The sequence below is a fragment of the Corylus avellana genome, chromosome ca2 (assembly GCF_901000735.1).
Source record: "Corylus avellana chromosome ca2, CavTom2PMs-1.0".
NCBI lineage: Eukaryota > Viridiplantae > Streptophyta > Magnoliopsida > Fagales > Betulaceae > Corylus > Corylus avellana.
In genome coordinates this window covers 8,249,592-8,264,007 of record NC_081542.1, presented here as the reverse complement: position 1 = coordinate 8,264,007, position 14,416 = coordinate 8,249,592, and the positions used below count along the sequence as shown (strand labels likewise).

The 14,416-nt window shown below is 39.3% G+C and overlaps 1 protein-coding gene across 5 annotated transcripts in view; it reads right to left on the bottom strand.

Moving 5' to 3' along the window:
* LOC132168668 (protein CHROMATIN REMODELING 20) overlaps positions 1-14,416 on the bottom strand; it is a 47,966-nt gene that overhangs the window by 21,234 nt on the left and 12,316 nt on the right. For 3 of the 5 annotated variants that reach the window (XM_059579676.1, XM_059579679.1, XM_059579680.1), the window contains 10 exons: positions 13,966-14,156; positions 13,640-13,886; positions 9,884-9,997; positions 7,620-7,703; positions 6,865-7,464; positions 5,120-5,409; positions 4,319-4,409; positions 4,025-4,240; positions 3,357-3,476; positions 2,594-2,760 (listed from right to left, as the gene is read on the bottom strand). In XM_059579676.1, the coding sequence (XP_059435659.1) occupies positions 2,594-2,760; positions 3,357-3,476; positions 4,025-4,240; positions 4,319-4,409; positions 5,120-5,409; positions 6,865-7,464; positions 7,620-7,703; positions 9,884-9,997; positions 13,640-13,886; positions 13,966-14,156 (2,120 nt within the window). The remainder of the gene's footprint in view (positions 1-2,593; positions 2,761-3,356; positions 3,477-4,024; positions 4,241-4,318; positions 4,410-5,119; positions 5,410-6,864; positions 7,465-7,619; positions 7,704-9,883; positions 9,998-13,639; positions 13,887-13,965; positions 14,157-14,416) is intronic. The other 2 variants (XM_059579677.1, XM_059579678.1) reach the window with 2 other exon arrangements.

The following is a 14,416-nucleotide window of genomic DNA, read 5'->3' as shown; positions in this document are numbered from 1 at the left end:
ATGGGGCACTGAAATTTGACAATGACTCGATAATTAGGCATTCTTCATATTCAAAAATCTGTTATCCCTCAATTTGCAGTTATAACGCATCACAGGTTTAGGGGTCGGAAAAAGTAACTCTAAACTATTTAGTCACGACACTCGAAGTTGAAGCCCCACTAGTGCCTACCGGCACCAGTCTCGTAGACCCAATAGAATGGTCTACACCAAACTCGGGCACACTAGTCATGCTAGTAGACCCACCTGAAGAACCAAGAACCACAATAGTCTTCTCAAGGGAAGAAATGGGATCCAAAACTACCAACGAGGGCTAACAGTTGAGGAATCCACGCCGAAGAAGACTCTTCGCTGAAACATAGGGCCGAGCCAACTAAAGAGAATGCAGAGGAATCTGAGAGCTAACCTTAACATCCAATGAATCTGGCAGAGGTCGTCGAAATCTCCTCACTGACAGCAGAACTCATCGCACCTAGCCCTGGAATGGGCAAAAAGGAGTTGTCGGCTACCACTAGGCATGCAGGACCACTACTAGCTTATCTTCAGTCGCGATCACTATACCCAAGACCTCCTACAGTGAAACGAGTTGAACGAAAGCAGGCCTCACCGAATGAGACCCAACACGCCGAAAAAAGTCAAACGTGATCTCCGCAACCTGGACCACCTCCATCAATTTCACTGATGGATTAAAACACGGAATAGGAGGGCACGATATCGAACCCGCACCCAAACCCGACTTGTGACCAAAAACCGTAGAACCTAAAAGACCACAACCCATGCCCATACCTAGAATGGGTGCAGGCTTTGCCACAAAACCCAAACCCGAAGAGGGTTTGGGATTAGGTTTAAAAAGAGACTTGGGCCTAAGCTTACATTTACAGGCCCAAGTTCTTCTCCCTATATGCCACCCAACAAAGATGGGCTTACGGGTCAACCTAAAATCGATGCAGCCCAACAACTCCAACCCTTCCAGAGGCATCCGAAAAGCTCTATACATCTCAGTCTACACTTCATGGAGATGAGCCTTCCATGCCATGTTCTTCCCCTCTACACGCACAACCCCATCATCTATAACGTCACAATCGTCTACAGCAAAGAGCACAAAACCATCAGTACACTCCACGTTACCTTGCATAGAGGACCCTTGTTGAGTGTCAGAAGACTTGCCCAACGGATTCCCAGCTAAGAGCGCATCTATACCCAATGGTTCTTCATAGCGCCTAACCAGAGCCTCTTCCATCGCTGAAGTGCACACCTGCGCTGGCAACACCATCAGTGGAGAAGCACAGGGAGTCAATCTTGGCTTTAATAAAAGTCAGCACCTTACTCAACTCGCTAGCAACGCGATTGCATTCCCAGCTTTCACACCCCTCTGGAGCAAAATAAGCCCTTTCCGGTCTCCTTCTGCATAAACCGACAACTCCAAGAACCATCCATTCTAATTTCCACCTCTCCTAACCATAAGAACCTTCAAATCCTCCCGGAATGATTTAACAAAATCTTTGACTTCCGAGTTTCGCAGCATTGCCTCCATCGTCGAAACCACCCAGTTGATACATTGGGCACCCAGCATCATTGAACAGGCATAATTCCTCCTCCTTTCCTCCAATTGAGCCACCAACTCCCTTCTAACACAGAGAAGACAAAATGTTTGACCTCCACAAAAAAGCGCCTCTCCATCTCCACCTCGAGTGAACTGTACCTCCAGACGCTGCTCACATCAAAATCGAGAAAGGTGGGTCTTCTAAATAAGAGACCCCCACATGCCTACAACCCACGAAGGCCAATGTCACAAACTGTGACTTACCGGCAAGATTGAAGGACACGAGGAACTTTACGCTTCTTGGCGCTCCAATGAAAGAGAACACTGCACCCCCCACCAGCCAAGAACCAAGAACCACTCCAAAACGATTGCGATGACTACAACCTGGAATAGTGGAGCCTGTCGCGCTAAAAAGCAACTAACCGAAGGAGAACCCTAGTGGGACGCGCTTGCACGTGCCTCTGCTAAGAGAGAGAGAGGGGGGAGGGAGGGAGAGAGAGAGTACCTTTTATATCAGTTTTGCCTCCCTTTGATAAATAAAGCCTCTTCCAACCCACCAACCTAAGTTCCATCCTCTCAATAATGCCATTCCAAATGGAAGAAGCCTTCTAAGGAACTCCCAAAAAAGACTCAAATACTTCATCGGCATTGAAGCCACTTTACACCCAATAATGCTAGTCAAACCCTCCACATCACCAACGGGAACCATCTCTGACTTAGACAAGTTTATCTTCAAACCCGGCACCACTTTAAACATAAGAAAAGGCATATCAATAGAAATAACTGTCGCTCAACTAAGTCCAGCAAATGCATGCATCAAAACACTCCTCGATCATAACACTTCCTAATAGGTCCATCAAGAAAGGGCATGTCTAACAAGTCCAAATCATGAAACTTGTATGGAAAGATATATTTTGAGGCATGTATGGAGTACATTAAGAAGTATGAAGATATCCATATTGTTCAAGAACATCAACACTCACCATAGAGAAAAATCCGTGTGTATGTGTATGTGTATGGTTTTATAATTGACACTAAGAAAGAATATTAAACCTTGATACATCTTCCAGCATGAAAACACGAAGAGGCTTTAACTCTGAAGGCCTCCACTTCATGAACTCTTTCCGCCAATTATGCAGCACGTTCACAGGAGTAACAATGAGTGCAGTTCTTAATCCAAGGTCAATACTTCTCAAAGCAGTATACAAGAAAGCTATGACCTGAAAATACAATTCAACAAACACACAAACCAATTCCATAAAGTAACCAAAGAGCATACAAGCAAAGCAAAGAGTATCTCCAGATTAAAAACATATACCATTAGGGAAAGTAACTAAAACAAGAAAATCTTTGATCTGCTTAGAAAAAATGCAAATTAGCAACTCATTCATGGTCTTTGGGCGAAATGACATTTCCTCCCACATAAACAAAGGGCGGAGGGGTGAGGTTGTGAGTTGTACTTACCAATCAACAAAGGTTCAAACTCTCTGATTCTTAGATTTACAAAAGAAAAGACAAGGCAACTGCGTGCAGGCCTTGGTAAGAACATATATGTAAATTTAAGAAATAATTCCAAGTAATTGGCATCATCAATGTGACTCTCAAACTTCTACTCATGTCATGCAAGGTCTCTTGTTAACCCTTTTTGCTCCAACTCAATCACATCATTCTTTTGCAGCGCATTCAGAGGTCTTCATCACTCCACCAATACTCTCGTGCTCACACATTCTTCCAATAGGGAAAAGCACATCATAAAACCATGCATGCACACACTTGAGCATACACTGCACATGAGCCAAACAGACAACATATATACCTGAAAAGTTTTACCAAGCCCCATGGTATGAGCTAGAATGCAACCAAGACCTTTATCCCCAGACTTCACTTTTCTGATGGACTCTATGACATTTTCCCACATAAATCTTATCCCTGCAACCTGCAATAACAGATCACATTACATCGTAAGAAATTGTAAGAAAGACAACTCCCAACAGAAAATCATCCAAGAGAGCTATCAGAGTGGTAACAAATAATTCAAACCGGAAACCTCATTAGGAATTTTCAAACCCCACCCCAAAAGTACCCAATCCAATTACACAAACTCAAACCAGCAGAAATATAATGCCAAGACTCAAATTGGTGTGCAAAAATAGTATCAAAGATCAGACAGGCAGAGGGAATATAGAGCCACAAGAATATTATAGGCCAATCTGGAACAGTTTGGACAAGAATTTCCTCCGAATTAAGTTTCCTTTAAATTGGTCAGACAAGGTATACTTCACCAGAATATATAAAAATCAAGTAATAGGGACCACATTTTAGGGAGGATCAGGCATACAAAGATCAAGCAATCTAATCACAGGCAGACATTAGACGAGGCTGGTTAATAAATTCAAGGCAAAGAACGTGAGATACAGCCAAACAGAAACACCAGCAAAAGGAATCCATGTGAAAAGAAAAATGTGCAAGAAAAAGGGAGGAAACCTGATGGGCTTTCAATTTAGCAGAGATGCTTGGAGGAATTCTGACAGCTTCTTCCCCTTTCTCTCTCACAACATTCACTATATAACCTGTTGAAGTGTCACCAAGCACTTCAACATTAGCACCTTCAGATAAATTCCCCATACAGCCCGCAGAGCTCATCGTCTTAGCTTTGGTAGAAAACTGAACTTGTAAAGATTTCAAACGTTCTTGACGTTCCTACAAAAATTCAAAACATGACAAATAGTTTGTTAACCCCAAAAATATGGCTGAACAAATCAACCAAAAAATAGGTACCTTTTCGATTGCAATTTTCCTTCTGGTCTCTTCTCCTAATTCGGCATCGTCAAGGATCCTCCGAATTTTCTTTTTCTGCCTTCTCTTGGAGCTGATACAAAAGCAGAGTATATGACAACTAGAAACAAGAAACAAACCTACTAAAATTTATGATAGACGAAAAATTTCATAGCTCAAAATTAAACCCTATCATCCAAGTCACAAAGACTGACCTGCAAAGCTCATTAGCAACAAAATAAAAAAACAAATGCAAGAACCAAGGCAAGGAAAACATACAAATTCGTTTAATCATCATGAAATATGGCTCAACCTCATTCTTTGATTTGTTAAAATAACCAATGAGCTCTAGCTCAAATGGGGATTCCATCCCTCGTAAGAACAGATGAACAGTAAAATCATGGGTCGAACACCTACTGGGTGCGTATTTAAATTACTACAAATTAAAAAAAAAAAAAAAAAAAAAAACCCTAATAAATATCTAAAGAAAATACCCTCTTGGTTAAACCAAAAATTCGCAAGTCATTACAACAAACTCTTTTAACATTTAACATTAAGCTTACATTATTAAAGAATGAGAGAACAGTACTCTTAGTCTTAATATTAGGATTTAATCTGTAATTTCTCTTTTCCTCTTTCATTTTTACCGAGGTGCCCCTTTCAGTATTCGCAGTGTACTTGGGTTGAGGCCCTTTGGCACTTCTTTATAAACATAATACTCGTCCAAAATAGGAAGAAAAAAAATAAAAAAAAATATCTGTAAAATACACAACAAATCCTCATTCAAATTACGGGATAATTTACCTGAATGCAATATTTACACCTGCATCTGAATTATCAGAATCACTATCAGTGCTAGAAACCATCAAATCTCCAGATCCCATAGCTTTCTCTAACTGTAATGACAATCCTTGCAGTAGACTTGGTTGGCAGCAACAACATTTCCAGCCTGATGTCTGAATCTCAGACAAGCATTCTCCATCGATATTTCTCTTTATACAAGTGGTACAGAACAATGTCTTGCATGATTTGCAACTTACCAAGTCATCACTTCCTCCACACCAACCACAATAACACTCAGAGCAATCAGGATCCTGCCACAACTAATTAACTCAGTGCAAATTCCAACATGAAATGGGACAAATATTTAATTGCAAAGAGACATTTAAAAACTCAATAAATCAGCTTGCAATCAAATCCAAGCCATCTTGTCCACCACATTTATTAGGAAAAAAAAAAAAAAAAACTCTAAATTTTCTCCCAACCTAAGCTTTTACTTGACTAAACAAAGACATCTCAGATCCAACTAATCTATGTGACGAGCCATAGCTGCAGACCTGGCAGCCAGGGGCCACAATCACACATTATTGATCTGCTTCCTGAAGAAATCGAAGCATTTCTTTAATCAGAATTATCTCCAATATACCAACTCACAACCATTCTTCCTATACACTGATACCATCACCATCACCAAACATTCACCACTATTTTCAATTGCCATTGCCACCACCACCATTAGAACCTGCCATACAACCCTCGTTGCTGGGCAACATTACAATATGAAAAATGATGCCTACACAACCATTGATCACTGTTCAGTATAACCCCAAACAGGTTGGATCCAGCCAGCAGTTCAACACCGTTAACGTTGGAGACAAAATCATTAATCATATATAAATCTAAACAGGATGGATCCAGCCAGCAGTTCAACAGCAACAATAACACCACTAATAAGTATTGTTCAGAAAACCTGGGAACAAGATTTGCTGACTTAAAACAAGTGAAAACCGAGTTGAAATCCCATTTTAACATCCCAATTCGACAAGGAAGAGAGTGACCGATTTTGGATGAGATTTATAGAAAAAAATACAGTACTGACGTTACTAAGAGACCTTTTAAACCCATTTTACCTCATATATAACACAGAATATGGGCTGCTATTTTCTGCCACGTCATGAGCATAAAAGGCCTTGAAAGAATGCTTAATTCCTAAAATTAATTCTATCACAGTTCTTTACCAACTCCCAAGTTCAGATGATTTTCTCTAAAGATTAGGATAAAATGTTCATAACTCTTCTTAAAATTCCCCAATTAGTTGGGGAATTTTAAGAAGAGTTATGACAAAGTTATAAGAACGTCTTTCTATTTTCGTAAGAGTTTTGAGAAATTCAAAGTCTCCTTATAAGGTCTATCTCTCATGATTGCAGCTATGAAATTTCAATTCGTCCTTTATCATATAATATTATGGTCTATACTATACCACAACAAATTTTAGAACCTCCTTCTTGCTAGCTGGATGCAAAGGAAAAGTAGTGGTAAAAATTCCAATAATAACTCTATACGCACCTCAAAGTCTTGCAAACTTCGACACTTCCTGGATGGCAAACTATTTATTTCAAGCAAAGAACATAGTAATACACTAAAAAAAAGGATCCTTCCAACAAATAATCGAAAGCTCATCCAAAGAGACAGAGAAGGAAACAAAAGTCAATATTTATATCATTTGTAAATTCTCAACACACCCAACAAAAGTTACTTTAAGTCCATACCTTCACCTGCATCTTTTCTTCCATTAAGCATTTGCAATCCCGGCAAATGATTACTTTCAGAAGCGGATGTTGGTGCACTTCAACAGATATTTTACTACAAGCAGTACAGTCAAACTTCTCATTTGGACTCAGGGAAGTAAGAGAACCAGCACCAGAGTCTCCGATTTTTTCTTTAGAATCAGATTGAGGGTCCACATTCGCCACATTGCAAATTGAATTATCCTTCAAAGAATGAGTTTCATCATCACTATCTATGACAATAGTCCGACTCTTCTTGTTATCATCTTTTAGCTCCTCACTCTCATTTGGGCGCTTGGAGCCTCTGGGTTCAGTATAATCAGGCAAAGCAAACTCAGAAAGCAATGAATCACCATTACTTATTGGTCTTTTCTCACCAAGATCAATAGAACTTTCAGAACCTTCAAGAACATCAGTCTTCACACTCTGGCATGCAGCCTCATTTTGATTATTAGGCACAAGTTTCCCATCTTCACAAGTTTCATTATTTGAAACAGGATTAGAATTGTCAAGGCAAGAGGTGGACTTGTCTACATCGCTTTCTATCATACGATCAACTGGGGAAACATTTTTCTGATTGACCTCCAGAGTCGAACACAAAAACAGAAGGATTTCAAAAAAAAAAAAAGGAACATCATCATGTCAACTCAATCATCAACAATGATAACTGAAGAAAACTTTAAACAGTTTCTAGACCAACGCAACAAAATAGAATAAAGACAGCACAAAGAAGAGACCTGTTTACATCTCTTCTTGTGTTTCCTCCGTTTCAGATGAATTTGCAGCTTCAGATCTATTTGTGCATCTTCTTCTTCTTTAACCTGTAAATGTACACCAATAAACCACAATTTAAATTTAGTCTAAATAGATATCAATAAAAAAGTTCAAAAAAACTAAACAGGTTCATTCTATTTTGCATCACAGAATAACTGTGAATGTTTGCTGTTTCCACTAGCGAACATGCAAAATGGGGGTGGATTCGAAAGTTCGTTTTTGGCATGATATTTGGTGTGGGGATTCCGCTTTGAAGCATGCTTTCCCGTCCTTGTTCAACATTGCCAGACATAAAGAAGCTTGGGCGAAGGATAACTTCATGTGGAGGAGTGGGGTGGTCGAGTAGAATGTCATTTTTGTGCGGCTCGTACAGGACTGGGAGATGGATTTGATTTCTGCTTTCTTGGACCGGTTGTACTCTTGCAAGATATCCATAGGTTCTGAGGATCGTATTCGATGGTCTTCATCTAAGAAAGGCAAGTTCGAGGTTAAGTCACTTTTCAAGGCCTTGTCTAATTTAGATCATGAGGTGTTTCCTTGGAAGAGCATTTGGCGAACTAAGGTGCCTATGCGAGTGGCTTTTTTCGGGTGGACCGCGGCCTTAGGCAAGATTTTGACTCACGACACCCTACGGAAGAGGAACCTAATGATAGTGGAGTGGTGTTGTATGTGCAAGAAGAATGGAGAGTCAGTCGATCATCTTCTTCTCCATTGCGAGACTGCGAGCATTCTTTGGCATACTATTTTTAATCGTTTTGGGTTGCATTGGGTCATGCCTTGCAAGGTGAGGGGCTTGTTCGATTGCTGGTGGTCGGGAGGGCGTTCCCGAAGTGCGGTAGTGTGGAAGATGATCCCTCTATGTCTTATGTGGTGTATTTGGAATGAAAGGAATGCTAGATGCTTTGAGAACTCCACTAGGACCATAGAGGAATTGACCCATTTCTTCTTCTTTACTTTGTATTCTTGGACAGCCGCTTGGCTTGCTCCTATAGGGATCAGTTTCTCTGATTTCCTTTTTCATTTTTCTCCCTCTTAGGCGCTCTTTTATACTTCTCGTGTATGTGGGTTGCACCCCTCTGCGCTTTTTATATCATTATTACTTATCAAAAAAAAAAAACATGCAAAATGGAAAATATGCCTAGCGCATATAAATATTCTATAACTATAAACTGCATCCACCAAGAGAAATGACCCCAACAATTTATGAGTTTCTCATTTCAGTAATAATATTAGTCTCGTCAAAAAACTTGACAGAAAACTAAAAACACTAAAGATATGCATCTGCAAAGCATGTATGCAAAACACATCAATAGTCTTTAGGTAAAGAGGTCTAGGCAACACATGCCAATTGCCAGAGTACTAGTCTACACTTAAAATTGCTTGTGTCCCTTCTCTGTACAAGGTCTAACCATTCCACTTGAATAATCAGAGTAATTTTTATCTGTTCCATAATATTTGTGATTTAACCTCAAGGGGTTGGCCCAAGTGGCGGAGGCTTTGGTCTTAAGGTTTGCTCCCTTCAAGGTCCAAAGTTCAACACTTCATGGGTGCTCTTGGGGCAACACCCCCTAGTGAAAAGCCAACAATTTAACCAGTTCCGTGTAGAGAAACTTCCGAGGGTACGTTGCACAGGACCGGGGTTTACTTTGCAGGAATGGGTCCGACGGGCCCTACCTTGGAGAGATTCCCCGACATCAAAAAAATATATATATTTGTGATTTAATCAAACAGTATCAACTGTCTGAAAGTGTAGGCAACGCCTAATAATATGGGCCTATAAATTGAGAAAAAGTAAAATCAAGAACTTTTTCAGGAAACTCAATATATTAATTCAGGATAATCAACTGAATGGTAGCACCCTCCAACACAGAGCTTAGAATAATTTTAAAATGAGTACACATTCATGATAAGTTGTTTTAAATTGATTACATTAAGAAACTCATTTCCTTATTTTCCACTTCTGTTCTCGACCATACGCTGAAAAAAAAAACAATCCAATTGAGAAGACATATCCATTGCCAAATGATTTATTTCTGCAACCATGAAAAGACTCCCAGAGAAGGTAAAGAAACAGTGCTTTTCCACTTTGTTTTTCATAATTGGGTTAAAAACCAATTTTTATTAAACAGAAATATCCAGCATAAAGTTAGTGAACCAACAGAAAGAAGGCTGGTAGGGGAGGGAAAGAAACAGTGATATATAAAGGAGCAGAACAATGTTGGCAGACCTTTCTAAAATTTTTCTTTTGTTCTTCAGAAAGATCTAGTTCTTTTTCATTTGCAATAGCAGCTGCAACAAATGGATCATTAGAATTGCCATCAATGTCATCAATCTCTTCCACCTGAAAGATTTTTTAAATAACTTGTTAAAAGAGAAACAGAGTTAAAATAGAAAATGAGGATAACTTCCATCTAGTTTCTAAAATAAGGGAATACAATAAATTAAACTGCTATACAAGGCAAACAAAGACAGCAAATTAACACAAAATAGGGGGCAGAAAAGGGAAAAACATTGCCAGAGAAGCCCTTTTCAATTAGATAGAGAAACTCATACATCATAGCTGTCATTAATCTTCATTCAAATTATTAAAAAGGGATTTTCCTTCTATGCTATTCTTCAAACTTAGTCCTTCAATGGATGCTTTTTACTCACCCACCTCATCTAAATAAATTCATTCTAATATAAGGTTGCACAGAATAATCAATCCAAATCATCACCAATCATACCAGAAGTAGAAGACATACATAAACAAATGCAAACAAAAACAAAAAAGATCGAGCAATAGTAACATATTGTTAGAAAGAGTATTATTTTAATAAAGGAAAAAAGGGCAATTCAGTCAATTTATTATATTTTCCCTTATATATAAAATAAAATAATGAGAGCGTCACATTACATTCTGAGCCTCCCCCTTTATTGCTAACTGTAGTTTGATATGGTATCAAAGCAGATCTTCGGTAGATTGCCTTTCAATTAATTTATTCTTTCTTGTTTTTTGAGCCTTCTTTTCCAGATTTTTTTAACATATTGTTTGATATGGTATCAAAGCAGATCTTAGGTAGATTGCCTGACACTAAGCCCAAATAATTGACTGGCGGAGCACTTATCACAGCCACCATGATGACAGAAGTAATCACCATAGTTGAAACAAAAGTAGCTTTCCAAAGATACAAAGTAAAGAAAAATAAAGCCTTAATCTCCTCTAAAGTGTTGTCACGGTCTTCTAAACTTCTATAATTTATTTCCTTCTATAAACACCACAACAGATACGAAGGCACCATCTTCCACACAACAACACTCTAAACGCAACCAGCAGTCCACCAACACGCGTACAAGTCAACTACTCATCTAAGCATAACCCAAGACAATCCAAAGCAAAGTTGTCGAAGATTAATTTGGCTAAATAAGAATTGGTCCATGTAGGCAATGTCGATAATATGGAAAGTCTGGCTCCTATTCTTGGATGCAAAGTATCTTCTTTGCCTATAAAGTATTTGGGTCCACTAAAACTTCTTTTTAAGGCCAAATCTAATTGGGATGGCATTATTGAGAAGATAAAGTGTCATTTGGCTGGTTGGAAGTGGTTGTACTTGTCTAAGGGTGGTAGAATTACTTTGATTAAGAGCACCTTGCCTAATTTACCTACATATTCCATGTCCCTTTTTCCCTTCCCTACTGGCCTTGCTAATCATATAGAGAAGTTACAGCAGGCTTTCTTGTGGGGGTGGAATTGGTGAAGAGGTCAAATTTCACCAAATTGATTTAAGGTATATACTCCAATATCTCGGGGGGGGTGTATGGCACTACGCTTGTGAGAGAGATACTCTTAGGAGATTGGTAGTGGATAATAAATATGTCAGTTCGTGGGGTGGGTGATGTTTTAATGATTTTTTTTTTATATAAGTAATGTTGTATATATCAAAAAGCGTAAAAGCACCCCAAAGTACACAGGACATATACACAGGAAAACCAACACAAGCCCACAAAAGACCCCCATACAAAAAGCCTAAACACCCACAAAAACCTAATCCCGCAATACCAACCACTATAACCCCAACTAATCCCTAAAAACAAGGCATTCCTACACTTGCAAAGCTGTCCTGCCTTTGCCCCGACTAGAGCCACTTCCTAAAGCCTCAAAGTTAATGGAGCATTCCAAATTTTTAAGCTCCATCTTCCCCTTACAATTTGAAGCAGGAATCCCATCTTCACAGAATCAATCATCTTCAATAGCTGAAAAAAGATCCTTAAGTCTTTTCTCATCACCCTCAAATGACAACCCCAAAGTGGAAGCGTCTCCCATCGCATTAAGCACCACCTTGAAATAGCCCTCCCTCCCCACCAACAGAGTGGCCGCCACATCCTTAGCCAACAACTTCTTATTCATCTTATTTTTCAGTTGCGCTCCTATATTTTGCTTCACTCTCCGATAATACTTCTGCTGAGACGTGGAATCAGAAGGGTAAATAGGTGCTCCCCCCTCCGACATTACTAGACGAGAGAGATGAAGTCTTACACCCAACTCAGCCGCCCCTGAACAAGAACCACTAACAAACTTTGAACCTGCCGTCGAGGCGGTGTGAGTGAACTGTAAACTACCATTACAAGATCCCTTAGTAGACAAGAGCTGAAAGACAGTAACTATTGACGGAGGGTTCCTTAATGTAGAGTCTTCCTTCACGGCCAGGGTCAACGAAGAAAGAGAAGAAGCAAAACCGGTGCTCGACCTCAAAAATCCACGCCGGAGCAAACCCTTCACCAGAGATGATTTCCGATCAACCTTAACGGGAGCTTCCTCCACCGCTGGAGCTACAAAAGCCTCCATCGGTGCAGCTTCCTCAAGGTCCATACACACCGAAGTCTTGATACTATCACTGGGTTCGTCGGATGAGAGGTTAACAGGTCATGTTGGGTTTGTCTTTTAAAAAATATTAGGAGAGGTTGTGGGGAGTTTTCTTTTTCTTTTTTTTTGATAAGTAATAATGATATAAAGCAAAAGCGCAGAGGGGCGCAACCCACATATACAGGAAGTATAAAAAGAGAGCGCCTAAGAGGGAGAGAAATGAAAGAGGAAATCAGAAAAACTAATCACTAAAAGAGCAAGCCAAACGGCCGTCCAAGAGTAAAGAGTAAAGAAGAAAAGATGAGTAAGTTCCTCTACAGTCCTAGTGGAATTCTCAAAACATCTAGCATTTCTTTCAATCCATATAAACCACAAAAGACAAAGAGGGATCATTTTCTAGATTTACTAGATTTGAGTTCGTTGATGGTTCTAAGATAAGGGTTTTGGAATGCTCCTTTAATTTTGATGCTTGAAGCAGTAGCTCTAATCAGCGTAAAGGCAAGACTGCTTTGCGGGCTTAGGCTTCTTTGGAGTGTAGGGCTTGTTCTGCGGTTTTAGGGTTCTTTCTTGGGGGTCTCTTTTTTCCAGCGTTCTCCTGTATACTTCTTGTATACTAGGGTTGCACCCCTTTGCGCTTTTGATATGCAACATTATTTATCAAAAAAAACAAAAGAACGGGGAAACCGTTGCTCATCTATTGCTCCATTGTGTAATAGATAGTGTCGTATGGAACTCTATTTTTGCTTCTTTTTTCAGAATAGAGTAGGTAATGCCTCAACAATTGGTGGATCTCTTTGCTTGTTGGAGAGGGCAGTTTGGTAGACATCATAGCATAGCAATGTGAGATATGATTTTGTCTTGCTTAATGTGCTGTATTTAGAGAGAAGGCAATGATCAAAATTTTGAAGATCATGAGTGGACGGTGGCGGAATTAAATGCCTTTTTTCTTCAAAACCCTTTACCACTAATGGCTGCATATGATTGTTTTCATATTTCTAGTGTTCATGATTTTTTTTATCAACTTTTTCTTGATAAGTGTCTCTCTATACTTCTACTGCACTTGAGTCGCACCCAATTGTGTTTTAGTGAAATCCGTTTACTTATCAAAAATAAAATAAAAAGTGGAACTCAATCTGTCACCTCATTGACTCCAGGAAATTTAAGTCCCATCACTGCAGCTTGCTGTGGAGTGCTGGCCAAGTAAACAGAGGCCCAATGCTTACTGCCAAATGAAGAATCATCATCAGATATGCCATCAGAAAATATTTTGTTGAGAGAGCACCAATCAACCGCTGGATCTTCAGTTACAGCATCCTTGCTTCTATCACCAGTAAGTTTTTTCTGCAGAAATCCGCTTGCACCCTCCTCCAATAATTTACCATGTCGTCTGATCCCACAAAAAATATCCATATAAGTTAAACGATAAACCTTGCAGAATTTATAATGCCAAAAGGGCAAAACAATACCTTCTTACAGGTTGGTGGATTTTAAGAAACTTCTCAGTATCAGCTATTGACTCAGTAATTTCACTAGTCATCTGAGATCCTACCCAGTGTACCCTCTTTTTCCAAGCTTCAGTGCAGCAACCATTAGGAGCCTGACTTTCAATCCACTTATAAAGGCTTGGTAGCTCAATGCCAGCCCCATCAAGTTGTTCCTGCTCAAAGTAGACAGAAGAAGAATGATATAACTACACTTTTTTTTTTTTTTTTGATAAGTAATGTTGATATAAAACAAATGCGCAGAGAGGGGGAAGAACCGTCATTCGACAGACAACAAGCTAAAAAATAGACCAAGTAATATTTGCAACAACATGGTCATATAACTACATAAAGAATAATGATAATATAGCAGAAAGCAATAAGCCATATTTCATGTCAAAAAACTATTTTGTAAAAGATGGAGGTTGTACAAACG